The sequence below is a fragment of the Saccostrea cucullata genome, unplaced genomic scaffold (genome assembly GCF_032062105.1).
Source record: "Saccostrea cucullata isolate Sc308-1 unplaced genomic scaffold, CSIRO_AGI_Scuc_v1 ctg2122, whole genome shotgun sequence".
In the NCBI taxonomy this organism is placed as follows: Eukaryota; Metazoa; Mollusca; class Bivalvia; order Ostreida; family Ostreidae; genus Saccostrea; species Saccostrea cuccullata.
The window spans coordinates 124,490-142,187 of record NW_026920730.1 but is presented as its reverse complement, the minus strand read 5'-3'; the positions used below and the strand labels follow the sequence as shown (position 1 = coordinate 142,187).

The window sequence follows — 17,698 nt, the reverse complement described above, 5'->3', positions numbered from 1 at the left end:
CAGTTTATTCCAGTGAAACCATCTACACATCCATCTATGCATGTTCCGTTCATATGATCACAAGTTTTATTCTTACATGTTTCACTGCACTTTTCACTGCATCCTTTTCCAAAGGATCCAGGTGAACATACTGTTGAAGTAATAATTGTTGATGTTTTATGAAAAAGAAATCTGAACATAAGAACACTAGAACACAGTATTAAAACGTTTACTCACACTTGTCGCAAAGATCGCCTGAATATCCCGGGCTACAACCATTATCGCAGTGTCCATTTTCTTTGTTGCAGTATTTGTTATCCAAACAGTAACCACTACAGTTATGAACACAGTCAGGACCATACGATCCGGCTTCACAAGCTGAAAAATGTTTTGTTAAGCCGATTCTTTATTTAATAACACCAGTGTTAACGTTATTATTAATGTCAATGAGAAGAGATGGAAAGGACATCACCTAAAAATTAATCACAAATGTTTTTTTACGCTGTAAAGATTTGTCAATGATTTCGAATTTGCACACAGGAGTAAAATAAGAGTACATAGTAATAAGGTCAGAAAAATAAATCATGAAAATAAAATCCAAAATCAATTATATTATTTAATGTCAGCAATTTGGGCATGGAAACATAAGTTTGCAAGAAAACATTTTTAAAAAAATTAATATCTACGTTTATTGCATAGCCTCCCAGTCCACCCATCTGCACAACCACCTTCACAATATCCTGTCACGTGGTTACATGCAATGTTTCCTCTGCAATATCCAACACACTGCTTTTGACACGCAGTGCCATACCATCCCGATGGACATTCTTCATAACGAAAAAAGCAAGAATGTGAAAAACAAAATAAACATACGCTGTCGAAAAATATATTTAATTAGAACGGCCACGTAAAAAATACTTTTCTATTAATTATTTCATTTTATAATCTTACTGTCTGTACACTTGTCTCCTATCCACCCTTGACCACAACTCAGACATATTCCATTCACAATATTACATTTGTTTTCATAACAATTTTTTGGACATAGTAATGAACAGTTAACTCCGTATACTCCTGTCTTAGCACACCCTGCAAAAATTAAGACATAACATTGTTGAATAATAACTACAGATATGTGATAAGCTTTATTAGGTCAGAGGAATGAACACCTCTTCAAAACGATTTGTGAAGAACAGTACCTCACAAGTTCATACTTTATTTTATACATGTATTTGATATAGAATACAAAACTCTAAAACAAAATTAGAACAAGATTTGTTTGCGAACATTTATGCCCCCCTCCCCCAACACTGGAATTTTTCTCTAAGTAAAAAAGGGCACAACTCTGTCAAAAATGGCGTGATCGTATCCAAAAAAGAACGTGACCTAGATATTCATCTGATTAATCTGTATACTAAATTTCTTTCAGTGTGTGCAACCTCTGCAAAGAAAATGATCGGAAACTGCAAATAAAGTGAATTTTTCTAAGTCCAAGGGGCATAACTCTTTCAAAAATAGCGGGATCATACTCAAAACAGATCTTGACTGACCTAGCTTTAGAGATTTTTGCATTGACTGCATGAAACCATAAACTATATATTATACACTGAAATGTATATTTAAACATGGTTATGTACATTGGTTTTAAACATGTTACTGTGAAGTGTAAGTTACATGCATTGATATCCATTCAGAATATATGAGGTCTTCCAAACCTTCTACTTTGACTTCACATAACTGTGTGTATGTCGGATTTTGATATCCTTCAGGGTACGTAACTCCGTCCAGTCGTTCATTGTAATAGATGACGTAACGACCATATCCTATACATGTTGTATTAAACTCCAAGGGAGGTAATGGAATCGTGTTCTTGTAGCAAAGATGACCGTCCTCTTTGTTTCGTGTGTTGGAAATGTAAAGGGAAAATCCAGCAAATCGACCTTTTTGTCTTAATTCTGAAAACAGATTCATATCATAACATGAAACACCTAAAATCTATTTCGGTAATTTATATTATATTTTGTAAAAGCGTAAATACTAATAATGAGTGAAAACAATGATATGCATAACAAATAATTAAGTCTTTTTTGTTCAGAGATTTGGAACATGTATATTTTTATCAAGCTATTTTTAAAATAAATAGGGAAAAGGAAATGTATCATTGTTTATGTAGAATTGGAGTAAAATATATTATATCAGTATCAATGCATACATCTATCATTATTAACCAATGTTGAATAATCTCATTAAAGGCTGAGCCCGCTAGATCCTTAAAACAATGACTGTGTCATTTTACCGATACACAGCTGAATAATTATATAGTGTCAGACTAAACCAGAGACGTTCGAGCTTTTCATTCTAAAGACTTCTTTTATCGTACACTTTTACCTAATAGAGTAAAGTCTAAAAATGAGTTGAGACAGTTGTCAAAATGTATAATGAGTTCTTTAAAATGAAAATGTGTTGAGGCAGTTGTCTAAATATATAAATGAGTAATTTAAAATAAAGATATTCAATTCATCAGGGAAAAATAAATATGTCGACATTAATTTTTACCAGTTAAGGAAGTAGCTTTTAAATATTTTACTTACTCTGGTTAATACCTCTTATCCCCCGTGTACAAAAATCGTTTTGCCTTTGTTTCTATGTTAAATAAACAACACTACACAACAGTATTAAAATGGGTAATTTTTAGAAGTACAAAGTCACTGCAAAAGCGGATGGGTGAACAAAGCGTGCAAAATGCATATACATGTAGCCTCAGATATACATCTTTTGGAAATATGAATTAAGTATTAGTATTTATATTTCATTTATGAAATTCATTAAATTATGATAAAAGAACTTTTCTGAATAATAAATTAACCTTGGTAAAATATCTCCTTTTATTAACAAATAATATGTTTATCGTGGGGTTCGAACCCTAGCAATAAAATCTATTTTATTTTGCATTGAGACTAACAAGCTAACCGCAACTCTATACATCTCCTGATGAATTGTCGTTTTAAATCATGTTTCAGATATGACCCTTGACTTGATGATGTAAGAGTATTTCTCCGAAAGATGCGAATGTATTACATGTACTGTTATTTAAGTGCCTTTCTTAGGTTTCCTCTGAGTCTGTCCGTCCGTCCGTCTGTCCCGTCGTCTTGTCTGTCAGTTTGCCCCACTTGGTTTTCCGCACTTTTTTTCTAAACACTTTGTATCTTGATAAGTTACAGATCAAGTTTAAATGTTGTTTCACGTCATTGATTTTTGACGGAATTATGTGACTTTTATTTTTTCATCATATGGTTAAGATCGGCTTCGTGCTGCACAAAGTTAATTATCAAAACGAGATTGTCATGGGAAAAATTATCGATTTGAAATTTCCTACGTAGCTTTATAGTGAAAAACTAAATGAAATGTTCTATCTTTATCCTACGGACCCGGTTTAACGACAGAATGCATTCTGTGTTCAGAAAATATACAGCAAAGAAAAATTACGGGAGATTACTCTACCTCTTGCTCTTGGCACTGCACACCTGCTCCAAATGTCAACGTGGTAAATATGAAGCGAGAAAAAGTCGTTGAAAAAATGAGTTGGAAGTTCATATTTATGTGAATATTTCTTTTTAGGTTAAAGGCATGCACAACCTCAAAATTTTAATATCAAGCACCTTTACCTTGGCCATAAGCACCACAACATAAATGCTTTCAAAAAAATATTTTTTCCGCATGTTGGATAGACAAGTATTAACTAATTCAGTAGTTATTTTCAATCCAAACCTTTTTGTATTCTTCAAAATCGTCTCGAAGCGATTCCCATTCTGCAATTCTTTGCTACATTACGAGTGTTTGGGAAGCATTTTAACTGTGGTGAGACACAGTTAGATTACTGTAGTTTGGCAAATTATCAAGATGATTTTAATTTCGCTATGTTCGCTTTTTATAATTTTTCCGCAAAATTAAACCCATCTTAATGTTATTAATAGTTTTTAAATTTTTTAAATGCTTAAACGAAATCAATTTCTTAAAACGTAAAATTAAAACCGTTGCAATTGGTATCTTTTAAGATATCATGGAATTTTAACACCGTGGAATTAAAACGACTTACACTATTCCAGCTCAGTGACAAACCAAAGATCAATTTTGATATTTTTATATAACTGTTTTTTACTCATGTAAAGTGAGTTGTTGCGATCAAAACATGCATATGGCTCTTTGTTAGACAGATCGACATAATTCAAACTTAAGAAAATTCATTCATTAACAAGTAAGACATCCTAAAGAGAAAGGGGAACCCGGTAGGAGGCATGCTTATGCAATACTTTCAGACTGCTTGTTTTCTTTATTTCTTGAAAAGTCGTTGTTGATTTTCAGTCAGTAAACACCGTTAGACATATCAACTGCACAGATTTCTTGAGCAGTAATTCTTCCATCAATAAAACGTAAAACGTACAGATGTATAAAGCAATATTCCATATGCTTAAGGATGACGTTTACTCAGGTTTTAGAAAACAGTAAGGAAATTTTATCAAATGTAATATGTTAAATCAGAAAATAATTCTAAATGGATAAAATAAGTAAGTTTTAAATCAAAATCTATTGAAAAATTTAATATTTTATTATTTAAAGAAAATATACAGTAACAAAAGTCAATGTATGGTAATGCAGAGGAAATTGGAACTAAATTTTATTTATTTATTTATTTATTTATTTTTTTTTTTTTGATTTTTGTTAAAGATTTTTATTTCTTGCAATATTAATCACAAGTAAGGGTTACAAGTATTTTTCAGCATCGTTTTGCAAATATTACATGTGTTAAAGCTCATTAATTATTTCAAATAATTGAATGCTGTGAAATAAAGAAATTCAAAGATATGTACAAAAACCATTCCAGACAACATATCTCAATAATTTGATCACTGACCCCATATGATATTAATACCATGAGAATTAGGGCAACAAAATAATCTGAGGCTACAAATTGTTTAGAGTTCTTATCAGTCAGATTTTTGTAATATTCGATTAAAAATGCGGGAAAAAATTTAAATATGACAGAGGAAATTCGGACTGTAATAATTATCATATTTTTGGCCCAAACTTCAATCATTTCTTTATATGAAGCAATGAGGTGCCATTGCTATAATAGTTCATTATTTAAAGAGTTTACTTGCTTGTTATATATTGTGTGTATAGAAAAATTGGTCATAGTGTTAAAAATTGAGGTATTTCCCGAGAAATACTCAGGGGCTACTGGCATGAAAAGTAGGTCATTGATATAGTTATTTGAAATTGAAATTTAACAGAAGAATTATAGGTGTACAATGTGCAATAGGTTGTTTTTCGTTCTTATCAGTGGAATTTTTGGTCATCTGAGGAAAGGTATACCTTAATCACACTTTAAATGAATTTGGTACAGATTCTTAAAAAGCAATAAAATGTCTTTGTTTGCTAGTACGGAAATTTACATTGCAGGTATGTAGAAAAAAAATAATGTAACTATCGGGTTATGCATTTTTCCGAGAAAAATTATTTCCCATTCTAACAAAAAGCAAACAGTTTTAGTATTTACATTCATTTGGTATTTGTATATATATTCTTTTTTCAATAGACCAGGCTTTTCAGGAACAAAAAATAAAATGAAGGTTTTCGTACATTTTTTTGCAAATTGTTAAAAGGAGAAATTACACGTACATATTAACACATACAGTGTAGTACATGTTTGCTTATACGTATCTTGCACGAATAAATCTGTATGCAGTGATACTTGTATGTATCTTCTAACAAATAACAATTTCTCTGACAAGATAGCATTAGATATCAGCAATTTATCTTACCTAATGTAGTATCATATTCCCGAAATTGTATACTGACACTGTACATGCTGTCAATCCCACCAAGATCGACAGTCCATGATGTTGATTTCTTTGGAGCTTCTTTACCTACGGCATCAGTTCTTGTACAAGTTTCTCTCAGGTCATCAACTGCACGATTTGGATCACACTTTGGACATTGATATAGGGGCAAAATTGAAGAAGATTTTCCTTTCGATAAATTATCTTCGAATTTAAAACAAAAATAACAATTACAATTAATGAAACAAAACAGTTTCATGAATTAGAAAGAAAGATATACAATGCAGATCATTTTGGTTATATAGCATTAAATAACTGATGATTTTTTAATCATCACTTAATCATCATCAGCTGAATATCTTAATTTAAAAAAAAAAAGTGATTTGATTTCAAATAAAAAAATAAATGAATGTTAGTTAGGGGAAAACGTATTCAGACCACTGAATCACAGAAACACGAAGTACTTGTAGGTTTTTTTTTTTTTTTACATGAATTGTAATTTGTCTTAAAAATATACATGAAAACTTAAAAAAAAAATAAAGCATTTCTTTACTTCAAAACTTTTATAAGGGTGCCCGTTGTTCTCTTCCAAATTCAGAAGAAACTTTTTCTCCTTAGATCCACCATTTAAGATTTCATAACACTGTGTTTGATTTTTTAGCTCACCTGAGCTGAAAGCTCAAGTGAGCTTTTCTAATCACATTTTTGACTGTAGTCCATCCGTCCGACTGTACGTCTGTCTGTCTGTCTGTCTGTATTTTTTTTTTTACATTTTCAACTTCTTCTCCAGAACCACTTGGCCAATTTTAACCAAACTTACCACAAAGCATCCTTTGTTGAAGGGAATTCAATTTTCTTCAAATGAAGGGTCACACCCCAATTCAAGGGGAGACAATTTTGAATTAGTGAAAATTTTACTTTAAAAATCTTCTCAAGAACAGCAAAACCAGGATAAGTCATTTTTGTATGGAAGCATCCTTAGGTAGCAGGTAGTGTAGATTTGATTTTGTTCAAATCATGACGCTGGGGGGGGGGGGGCTGCGTAGGGGGGACCACAGACTTAAGGAGTAAAAAATCCAAAGTCAAAGAAATATACAGCATCCTTGGTACATGTAAGTGTAGATTCAAGTATTCAAGTTTGTTCAAATTATAATCCCCTCCCTTAGACACAGTGCTCAGGTCAGCAATGTGGTCCATGGGCCTCTTGTTTAAAAATATGTTTATGTATCTGTGAAATTTTCATGCAGGTGATGTTTATTTGTACAATGACGACATCATTTATAGATTAGGGAAGAAAGTGGGAATCGCAAATTGTTCATTTACTTGTATCATAAACGGTCAAGAGCAAGAGCCATTTTGGAACTTATTTGGCGCTGAGAATTTCTGAAAAATCAAAACCGGTTAGGTTGCAAATGCAGTATTTATCACGTGGAGTGTTGGTGACCACGTATGTGTTAATCATGACGTAATTTTCCCTGTAGTTGATGCATTATAACGTCATAAAATGTGTCATTTTCCTCACATCCTGTAAACTCCTTTGAAAATAGCCTGAATGTTGAAGTATATTTTCAATGTTTCATATAGAGCACAATCTTTGTTCCAAAATATGCAAATATATAATGAAAAAACTGTTTCTGAAGGTCAAAAAAAAAACTTGTTTAATTTTTTGGATCGTGGGCTGTGCTTATATTCATTCTTTGTTGAAGGTAGTCAAATACACATGTTTTCTGTAAATTTCAAGAACATTGCAATTTCTCAAGGCCTGTTTTCCTATATCTGGATTTTTATTATAGGAAATGAAAGCATCAAGTTTCTACTTTATTTTGAGATATAAAATGGGAATGAGGGTGATAGTTAATTAATTGATATAAGTACAGGGCCATTTTATGGATAAAGTGAAACTAGCTCGTAGGTTATTTAAAGAATTGCATTATAGTAAAATTGTCTAAATGATTGGGTTTTTTTTTGTTTGTTTGTTTGAGAGACGTACCTAGACAATAATTCTTCAACGTTGAGAGGCCACTATTTGTCGGTAGGGGATTGCAAATTAAGATCTGTATTTGGCATTTATGGGCTTTGAGCAATCTTTATCTATTTATCTACAACTCAGGCCAAAATAAAATTATAGTTTGTTTGGAATTGCCTCCCGCCTCATTGAAATGCCCCCCTCCTGAAAAAATTTTATCGACCAAAAGTAGGAAGATTTTTATTTATTTAATCAATTTTTTTTTGCCCATTACATGTATCACACGCACCATACAAAACACTGAAATGTAGGGTCAGATCTATGTAAAATTAGGTATTTTTGTTCTGAGATTCTTATCAAAAATTTAAAATTTATCTTCAATTTAAAAAAAAATAAATTCCCTCCCTCCCTCCCTCCTGTGTCTGAAACCCTCCAGGCGGCAATTCCAAACAAACAATTTTTTAAGGAGGGCCTCATGTAAAAATCTGTTCGAAAAACTACCTAACGTCGTGGTAATTGCCAAAACAAAGCCAATAAAAATTGCTTGATAAAGCGTTAGTTCCTGTTATTTTTGGAGATGATGCATTCAACACCAGAAATGTTTTGCAATAATCACGGGTATTCAATACTTCTATACAGCTCATAGGTAATAGGGTATAACAAGGAATTAGAAACACCCTCTATCAATCTCGTTTCACTTGCTTTTGGGGTTTTTTTTTATGCTTTCCTTTCTTATTTTTTGAAATCCTCTTTAAGGATATTTGAAGTACCTCAAATATAGATACTTTATATTTTCAAACATCTCTTTAACAATCTGCATTCTTTATTTATATAAGTTGTGCGTTGGTGCAATGCATTTTTAAACAAAGAATTATGACGGACTTAAATCTGCTTTTGAATATGTCAAGTGTGCGCAATAGAAAGAAAGAGATTTAAATTGCACCATTACATTGATTGAAGGTCAATTCGCGTATAAAACAGCAGAAATCATAATTTGAGCTGTTACATTAATTTTCTACATACCATATCCATAAATCCGAATAATTCCAAGGAGAAGCGTTATTATTCTTTGATAAGTATCCATACTACAGGCATTTCTTGGGATAAATAACAAGGAAACTACGCTATTTTTAATGTGATTATATGGATGCCCATTGTTGCAATGATTATAAGAATAATCAAATTCAGGATTGACAATAAGTATTTAAAAACGAACATTATAGATATTTTGTACAAAAAATGTACAGGCATTTTTCGATTGTAAACCTGTTTTCTTTGCTAGTAATATAAATAAAATGCAGACATAATTTCAGTACACAGTGTATATGAAAAAGAGATAACTGCATTAAAGGCTCTGTGTCAGGGTGTATTTTGTTAAAAAGTGGAAATTTTGAATTGAAACAATTATTTTCACGAATGGTACACTTTGTGAAATTAATGTTAGTATAAACTTTTAAGCTATTCCTTTATCTACTTTTTTTCTAAAACATAAAATATAGATAGAATACTGTAGCTAGTAAAGATACCTACTATTCTTTACTTGTTAAATTATAAAAGAATTTCGATAACTATTCGTGTATCAAGTATTTTGTTGTGTTTGTTGTTGTTTAAATGGTATAAATATATAGAGGATATTCAATGTTTTGTAGTTGAATATGGAATTTATTTCACAAGTGGGACAGGAATTTTTTGATATTTCCACGAGTGCGAAGCACGAGTGAAAATATAAAAAAAATCTTGTCTCACGAGTGAAATAAATTCCATATTCAACTACAAAACATTGAATTTTCGGTTTATTACATTTTTGATACGGTTCTTTCATTTTTTCTTTGCCTCTGCATTTTTGTAATACGGTCATAGGCTACTTGACGTCATAGTTGAGCAGTTGAGCTAAGTGAGCTGAAAACATTGGAAATGTGGCTATATCAACATATTTTAGGTATTTTTCACAGTTTTTTCTCTGGGAAAATGATTTATTTATTTATTTTTATCTTATATCAGGTCAAGGAAGCTTTTTTACAATACTTTCAGTTATTGGAAGGAAAATCGAGAGTTTTACCATACTTTTGATATTTTTCACACTGTGACAGGATATCATTTTGATATCCTTTCACACTGCGACAGCATACTATTTTTATTAACGAATACATTACAGTATTTCACTGGTAAAAATGTAATAAAGCATTTTTCAAACTTAATCTACTTTTTCTGTATAGTAAAAGGAGGTTTAGCAGCTTGTGGGAGTGTGCCATCTCAATTTATTTTTATGCATTAACATGCACATACATGTATATCATTTAAGTTGCCCCATTCTTTTGTTCAAATTCTCAGATACATTTTTACAAATGCATCGGGCATTGACTAATGCCGTTTTAACAGTGGTCAGCTGAAAAGAAGTATCAGTTAATGTTCAAATATGTTCATCAGTGATCAATTACATGAAAAGTTGCATGCGCCCTCATTTCAAAGGCAAAAAAATCAACTAATGGTTAGTTGATCGTAAACGAACAGTCAACTGATTACTCAGAAATAGACTTCTTGAATTCGGATTATTTGTTTTTCTTATGAGATATGTTAAACAGCAGCTTTAATCTTTTATAAAAACAAATAAGTTTTTTAAAGAAGTTTGAAAATTTAGTGATGGATCAAAAGCACCTAATTCAACCAATTTTTCCCCATATTCTGTATGAACAAATTCGTATCAGAGTATGGGTAGAACACTTTCTTCCGTGAGTATCTTTGAAGGTTGATTCTATAATTAGACCTATAATTAACTTGATAGCTGTATTCTATGTCTATTCTCAATGAATGTATTGTGTTTGAAAGTGCCACGAGAATTCAGCCGAAAGGAAGTTATTTTTTTCAAATAATTGTTCAAGCGATAGCTGAGATTCTTTTAGGCAGATAAAACGCATGACCCAAACGAAATTCTGTACAGTCGTAGAGACAGTAAACATGTTTTACATTACGTCCTCAGACAAACATTTACGATTATTCAAAAGTTTTGATATTGACCTGCAAAGAGAGTATTTCCTGATTTTGATTCGTAGATAAAGTTATTGGTAAAAGGGGAAATTTTAACCTGCTCCAATAAAGAAATGTACCAAAACTACATGTAGATACACCTTGTCTATTCAATTCTGTCGCCTGTGTGTTGCGTGACTGCGTGGCACAGCAGTTATAGCGTTTGCTTTAGAGTCCATGTCCTTTTTTTTCAAAAGAACTTACGACAAAGACAAGAAATGTATTCTTCATATAGCTATCATTCATATTGACAATGGTTATAATCTTTACAGAAACGTTGCACATTTAATTCCAATAGCAATTTTAAACAGGATAATTAATTTCACATAATTTTACAATCAAGATAAGTTTTTGGTCGTTAACTCTTCTTTTTGAAACGGACCCCTACATTATGGTGTCAATTCTTGTCTTCAGTTTCTAATCCAACTGCATGACTTGGAGACCATTCTTTCAGGTGATACCCTTAAATCCGAGCCCCGTTATCGCAGTAAGTGCTTAGATAACAAAAATCCTCCTCTAGTTATGATCTTGAGTGCCCTTCACCAGCAAATGTTGGTGTCTGCACTGAACTGACGTAAAAATATTCTCGACAGATACGTCGAGCAATGCACCAAAATCAATTCAGTATCAAAGCTTTAAATACAGTTCCTTGAGGGAGAGAAATAATAATGTTATTCAAAACGAAGTATAGAAAATCAAAATACACCAGTTTGACAAACTTTAAATAATATTTATACAGGAATAAAATCTTTAAATGCATGCATGTCTTTGTTTCTATAATTTCCCAAATTTTATATAGGCTTCAAAATAGGTTCTCGTAAGTGCAAGTTTGAGATCTCATGGTTAGTTCTTGATATTGGTTTTTATTTTCAAAACCATGTAATTCCTCGTAAAATGTTTTCTCTGTATCAGTATGTCCTTCATTTGTTTGTTTGTTTTTGTTTGATAGTGGATCCTTTACTTTCTTCTGACAGTTTTTGAGACCGTAATGCCTGCGAACAGAATAATATATTAATGTATTACGAAAATACGACAAGTTAATGATGATCTTTACAAGCGAAACATTATGATTGCTCTACCTGATCGTGCTTATGATTAGAATGACTATTTTTATCATTTTTTTGTCCTTGAATATACATGTAATACACATGTACATGATGCTGTTTCAATGCAAAAACAATGTTTTGACTTTTTTTTCTCACTAGAAAAATGTACATGTATCTCAATAAATACATATTTTTTTATTTGCATATCGAGACTTTTTTTCAGTTTATATTTATCAATAAATGAATCTAAAACATATTTATAAGCATTACAGTAAATTCTAACACTACAAATTTTGTCAAAAAATAATCATGTAAATTCTATGACAATAAATTGACATAATGACGGGACTTTGTAACTTTTCGGAATGACCTTCCTATCATCAATGTGTCACGACAAAATATGTTAAAACCAAACCCATCTGACTTCCCGGCGATGGATTGTTTTCAATTGCATCGAATCCAGTAGAAATAAATATGTTAAATAAAAAAAGAATTGTTTGTATCGATGGTAAATGGATAAGGAATTATAATAACTCTTTGTAAATAAAATAGAATTAGCATCATGTGGTACCCGCATTTTTAAATACCATGACGTTCTTTGATATGAGCCTTTTGTAATCTATGGCATAAGGACTCTTTGTACACCAATGCAAAATGATTTTTCTTCTTCTTCCATGAAGTTGAAGAGTTCCAAATCTTGAAGAAACTGTGTGCTTTATCTTAATGTCTATAGTGTTGTACACTTCTTCTCAAACAAGTTTTGATAATGGAAACAATTAGAATTATATTAAGTACATGTACATATTTTTAATCATTCATGAGTTTTCATGAATTGACAGTTTCAAAAAACCCTGGTAATGCATGTTGATTTTTTCTATGAACATCTGACGACTCTTTAATCTTAGTTTTGGAACAAAGTTAAAAATATCAGTAGGTAAGGTACGTTAGGTATGTCCTTAATATGTACATATTTTGTTTTTCTTTTAAATTACCTTAAACATCCTATGAATACTGCAATAATGACTATGCATATGACAGTACCGACAACTGGAATTACTACTGCCAGAGAAGCTGTGGTCTCTTTCTCATCTAAGTAAGAGAGAATAGTGAATTTCATCATATTTGCGTTCTGATAAAGTTTGACAGTACTGTCACTGATAGAATTTTTTTTTTCAAAATCGTTTTCTTTGTTTTTCAAATTATAACTATTATATGTTTAAATGTATTGTCAATTCGTTTATTTTCATAATGAAAAAGGAGGCAGGGTGAATAAACAATACTTCATCGAAAATATTGAAAAAAAATAAATTACCATAGACTTGTATGAAAATATATGATATGTGTTAAGCTGGCGTTACAAGCCCCCTGCATCTTACTCAAATACTGTTTTTGACTTTAGTTGCGTTAGTTATACATACTTTTTTGCAGGTCAAGGTTTTTATAGTGAAATAGAAGAGAAAAAGTATTTGTCCTTCATCATTTTGAGAATGATTACACTGTTGAAAGGTATCCTGCATGATAATAAATCTAAATTAAGGGAGTAAAGAAAACTTGTTCGTTAATATGTTTTGCGAAAAAGAAAAAAAGTTTACTTACATGTACCAAAACCACAAGACCCATCGATGTGATAACAGGTGTATTTACAATTCGGAGGGCAAACACTTGAGCAATTTGTTCCAAAATATCCCTCTTTGCATGCTGAAAATGGTACCAAACCTTGAATCAGATCAAGTAAGTTATTGAAAGCATTTCCGTCACGTGAGGATTTTGACGTCAAACCCATTCTACGATTAGTTGAATAAGTCGCAATGCATGTCGGTCTACTAAGTGAACAACAAGTCATAAACAATACGTTTATTTTTTTTTTAATACATTTTGCTTGGAATACAAAATTTTTTAGATTTTTTTTTTATTAATTATGAGGCTTATCTAACGGCTTATCTTACGAAATGCTCACTTTAAATATTGGAATTGCTGTAAGTAATTAAAGTCGAATCAATAAACGTCTAACAAGTATGTACTGGATAAATATTTATATTTATTACACGAATTTGCTTGAGGGTCATATTTCAAAAATAAAAGAATCTTAATTCATTTTGTATGTGATGAACCTTGTTGCCAAAAATGAATTTCAAAGCAATCTACTGATTGTTCAGTTGGTAAACCAACACGAAGGGTATGGAAGTTAACTAGAGGTACTGTGAGCAATCAGCTTACTAAATGATACCCCCACCTCCAATATAAGTATAATTGCAGTGTCCATGTTTGCTGTGGGAGACCAGAAATATGCTGCGGATCAAAAAGTAAAATAAGAGGTGCACAATGGCAATATGTAATAAAGATTCTGTGAAAATTTCATCAAATTTCATTGAGTGGTATGAGAGGAGTTGCGGATAAGAGATGGGTACCCTAAAGCGTAAAAGACAGACGGACGGACGGACGGACGGACATACCGATTACTATATACCCTCCCGCTTTTCAAGCGGGTGTATAATTATAGTTAAATATCTACTAGTTTATTATAGTTAACTTAAGTTAACTACAGTAAATAATAATTTCTCCATAGTGAATGAAAGTAATTATACTATGAATAACAGATAGATATATTGTATTTTTGTTTTGAATTCTTACAAATTATTGTCTTATTTTAAAAGGAGCTATTTAAAGCTCCCTTTCACAATTGGCGCACGAGCACTTTACAACACTTTGCGATCGGAATATTTTAGCTTCGCACGAGGTCTCGCAAACGTTGCACGAAATCTCGCATTCATTGCATGTGTTTTAGTGGTCGCATCAAGTCTTCTCAAAATAGTCAACATGCACACTATTCAGATGCCACCAAATGCGATCAAAATTATCGCAATTAAACGCACGAAAATTAGTACGAACGTCTTACAACGTTTATGTACTCGTAAGAGTGATGCACGATTTTTAAAGATCGTAAGATGAATCGTAGCTGTCTTTACGTGTGTTTTGCGACCATGAGACTGTTGTTCAACATGTCTCATGTAATCTTGCAACGTTTTACTATCATTGCTTCACCTTCAATTGCCATGCTTTGCAACAGGTATATATATCGTGTATCATTATAAGCATCTTAACTATGTCAACTGAAGAGCGTCGGAAACGGGTGGTATATATACCCGGCCCTCTGACTCGCACGAATATTCGTACTGTGGAATGCATGAGCGCACGAGCACCGCACGTCCAATCGTATTGTCGCAGTTCAATCGTCCGATTACCTGATCAGTCGTGCAATCCTATCGCATTATCTTACAACACTCGCTTTCATTCTACAACAGTCGCACATAGACGCAAGATAAATCGCAAGATTTAATGCACAACAGTCGCTTTAGATCGTGCGAATTTCGTACGAACACTTTTTTCATATGCGATTATTTTGGCAACAGTTTACGATCCTTAACAAAATCTTTCGGTCGCATGAATATTTTGTCGCTTCTGCTCGTGCGCCAATTGTGAAAGGGCCTTAATGAGTAGTGTATTTGCATTTTTCCCCCATAAAATTACTATTAATATATAATTTTATAAATATTTTAGGCTCTAAGTCTTCAAAAAAAATCTGGTGTAAAGTTTAAACGTAAATGAAAGTAGCAAAGTATTTACTTTTGTTAAACCTTTGTCAAAATTAGTATTTTTTGTGAGGGAAGTAAAAAGCTGTGTAATTTAATAATAAAACAAGATGTATTTGTGAAACAACTTGCGCCTGGCGGTAACAAAGTTCAAAAAAGGTATTTTTAGCATATAGGTCACAAACAAGGTCACAAGGTCATTGACCTTGATGTCACTTGAAAGAACTTAATTTAGTGGAGTAATTATATTAAATATAAGGTCTCTATTTCTTATGGTTCAAACGTTATAGCAAAGATTCAAAAAGGCTATTTTTAGCATTAAGGTCAAAGTCACAGTAATCAACCTTAGAGTCATTTGAAAAACCTTTATTAATAGAGTTTACATACGAAATATGCAGTCTTTATCTCCTATGGCTTCAAAGTTATGAAAAAGCTATTTTAGCATATACTTAGGTCCCAGTCAATATCATAAGGTCATTGACCTTGGTGTCGTTTAAAAGAAATTGATTCGTGGAGTATGCATACCAAGTACATATATCTGTCTCTATTTTTCATGGTTCAAAAGTCATGGCGAATGTTAAAGTTTACAGACAAACAAACAAGCAAACAGACAGAACAAAACACAAAACTTTGTATCTCCCCATTTTGTTGTAAATACCAAAAAAATCCATTGGCAATGGTTATTTTGAATAGTAAATTTTTCAAAGATTACCATTGAAGCACTTTATTCCGAGGAACCCATCTACGCATCCGTCTATACAAGTCCCGTTTGTATGGACACACCTGTCATTTTTACACATTTTACTGCATTTTTCATTACAGTCGGTGCCATAGAATCCTTGAGGACAATCTGTTGAAATAGTAACCACCGTTTTTTATCAATTATAAGAATTAAAGAAATTTAACATAAAAATCTAAATTTCGAAATTTTACTCACGCTTATTACAAAAGTCTCCAGAAAATCCCGGGCTACAACCATTATCACAGTGGCCAGATTCCCTGTTGCAGTGATTGTTATTCAGGCAATAACCACTACAGTTTAGAACGCAGCCTTGACCATATGTACCGGATATACACACTAGTTAACAGCAATTATGATTATGATTGAATTTTGTACTAAATGTTTGTACTAATAAGACTACAATTTTTTGTAGAGTATACATGTATTTATTTACTTTAATTAATAGAAATAGGACCGTTCAAATGGATTCTAGATTTAAGTTCGTTGTAAATGTCAAAGTTAATATTTAAGGACATCCGATCCTCAGCCAGAAAGGATAACTTTTAAAGACAGATGATGCAAACAAAAATTTGATGCCTGGATTGGTATATATTTTTTTGTCCTAATTTCATTGCAAATGATGCGAATAACAAATTTCTAGAATATAAAGCTATTGTAAACCTTCTGTGATGTTAAAAAAGTCTGCCCTTCTGAAACCATCCTTATTAATCTATACAAATATTTTTCGCTTCAAATCCCATTTTTGTGAAATTTTGAATAAAAAATCAAAGACAACGCTGTGAAACTTATTCATTTTACTCACTTACACGACCCAAGTTGTTATTTTCAAATTTTTTGACATAAGTTTGTTTGTATCATCTGTCCTTAAATTTGTAATTCAATTCAAAGAGTCTCGAAATAAAGCTTGAAATTACAATCTTTTCTTGCATCAATTTTCATTTTATGCTTCTCAATGTGATATAAGGTTTTTTGAAGTTTTTTTTTTTTAGAAACGGTAATAAAAAAGTTGAAATTTGTATCTCATAGAAGAATAAATAAAAGTTACATACTTAAAGAAACTGAAGTTCTTTTAATCTAGCCTAAGTTACAAATATATATTAGTATGGTATGAAATTAGAAATGATTTAATGATAGGAAACACTATTTACACTATCCATTATAAAATGATGGAAGTAAATTGGAGAAATTGCAGTACTTAATAAGTATTAAAATCTTGCAATTTCCTTTAAAAGCCTGGATACCTATATTTTTTCCCAAAATGTATTTGTTGATCAATTTTCACTTAGAGAATATGCAGTATGTAGTTTTATCCACATTTTCTGAAAAAATATTTGAGATTTACTAATTTTCCCTAAATAATATGATTAACTTTGAAGATGAAATTTTAAGAAACACCATACATACGTAAATACATATTATTCTGAGAATCTAGAGGCATCATTGTGAGTATTTTTAATTACTCAATACCTGATTTTCAGAATCATACCTTGGATTAAAAATAAAACAAGCAT

The 17,698-nt window shown here is 31.6% G+C and overlaps 1 protein-coding gene across 1 annotated transcript; it reads right to left on the bottom strand.

Moving 5' to 3' along the window:
* Positions 1-208: 208 nt before the first annotated feature.
* LOC134256566 (multiple epidermal growth factor-like domains protein 11) lies at positions 209-12,975 on the bottom strand. The gene is made up of 5 exons (XM_062739254.1): positions 12,897-12,975; positions 1,695-1,934; positions 931-1,068; positions 666-806; positions 209-357 (listed from the first exon to the last, which is right to left on the bottom strand). The coding sequence occupies exons 1-5, from the start codon at positions 12,973-12,975 to the stop codon at positions 209-211; spliced, it is 747 nt and encodes a 248-aa protein (XP_062595238.1).
* Between the last annotated feature and the right edge of the window lie 4,723 nt (positions 12,976-17,698).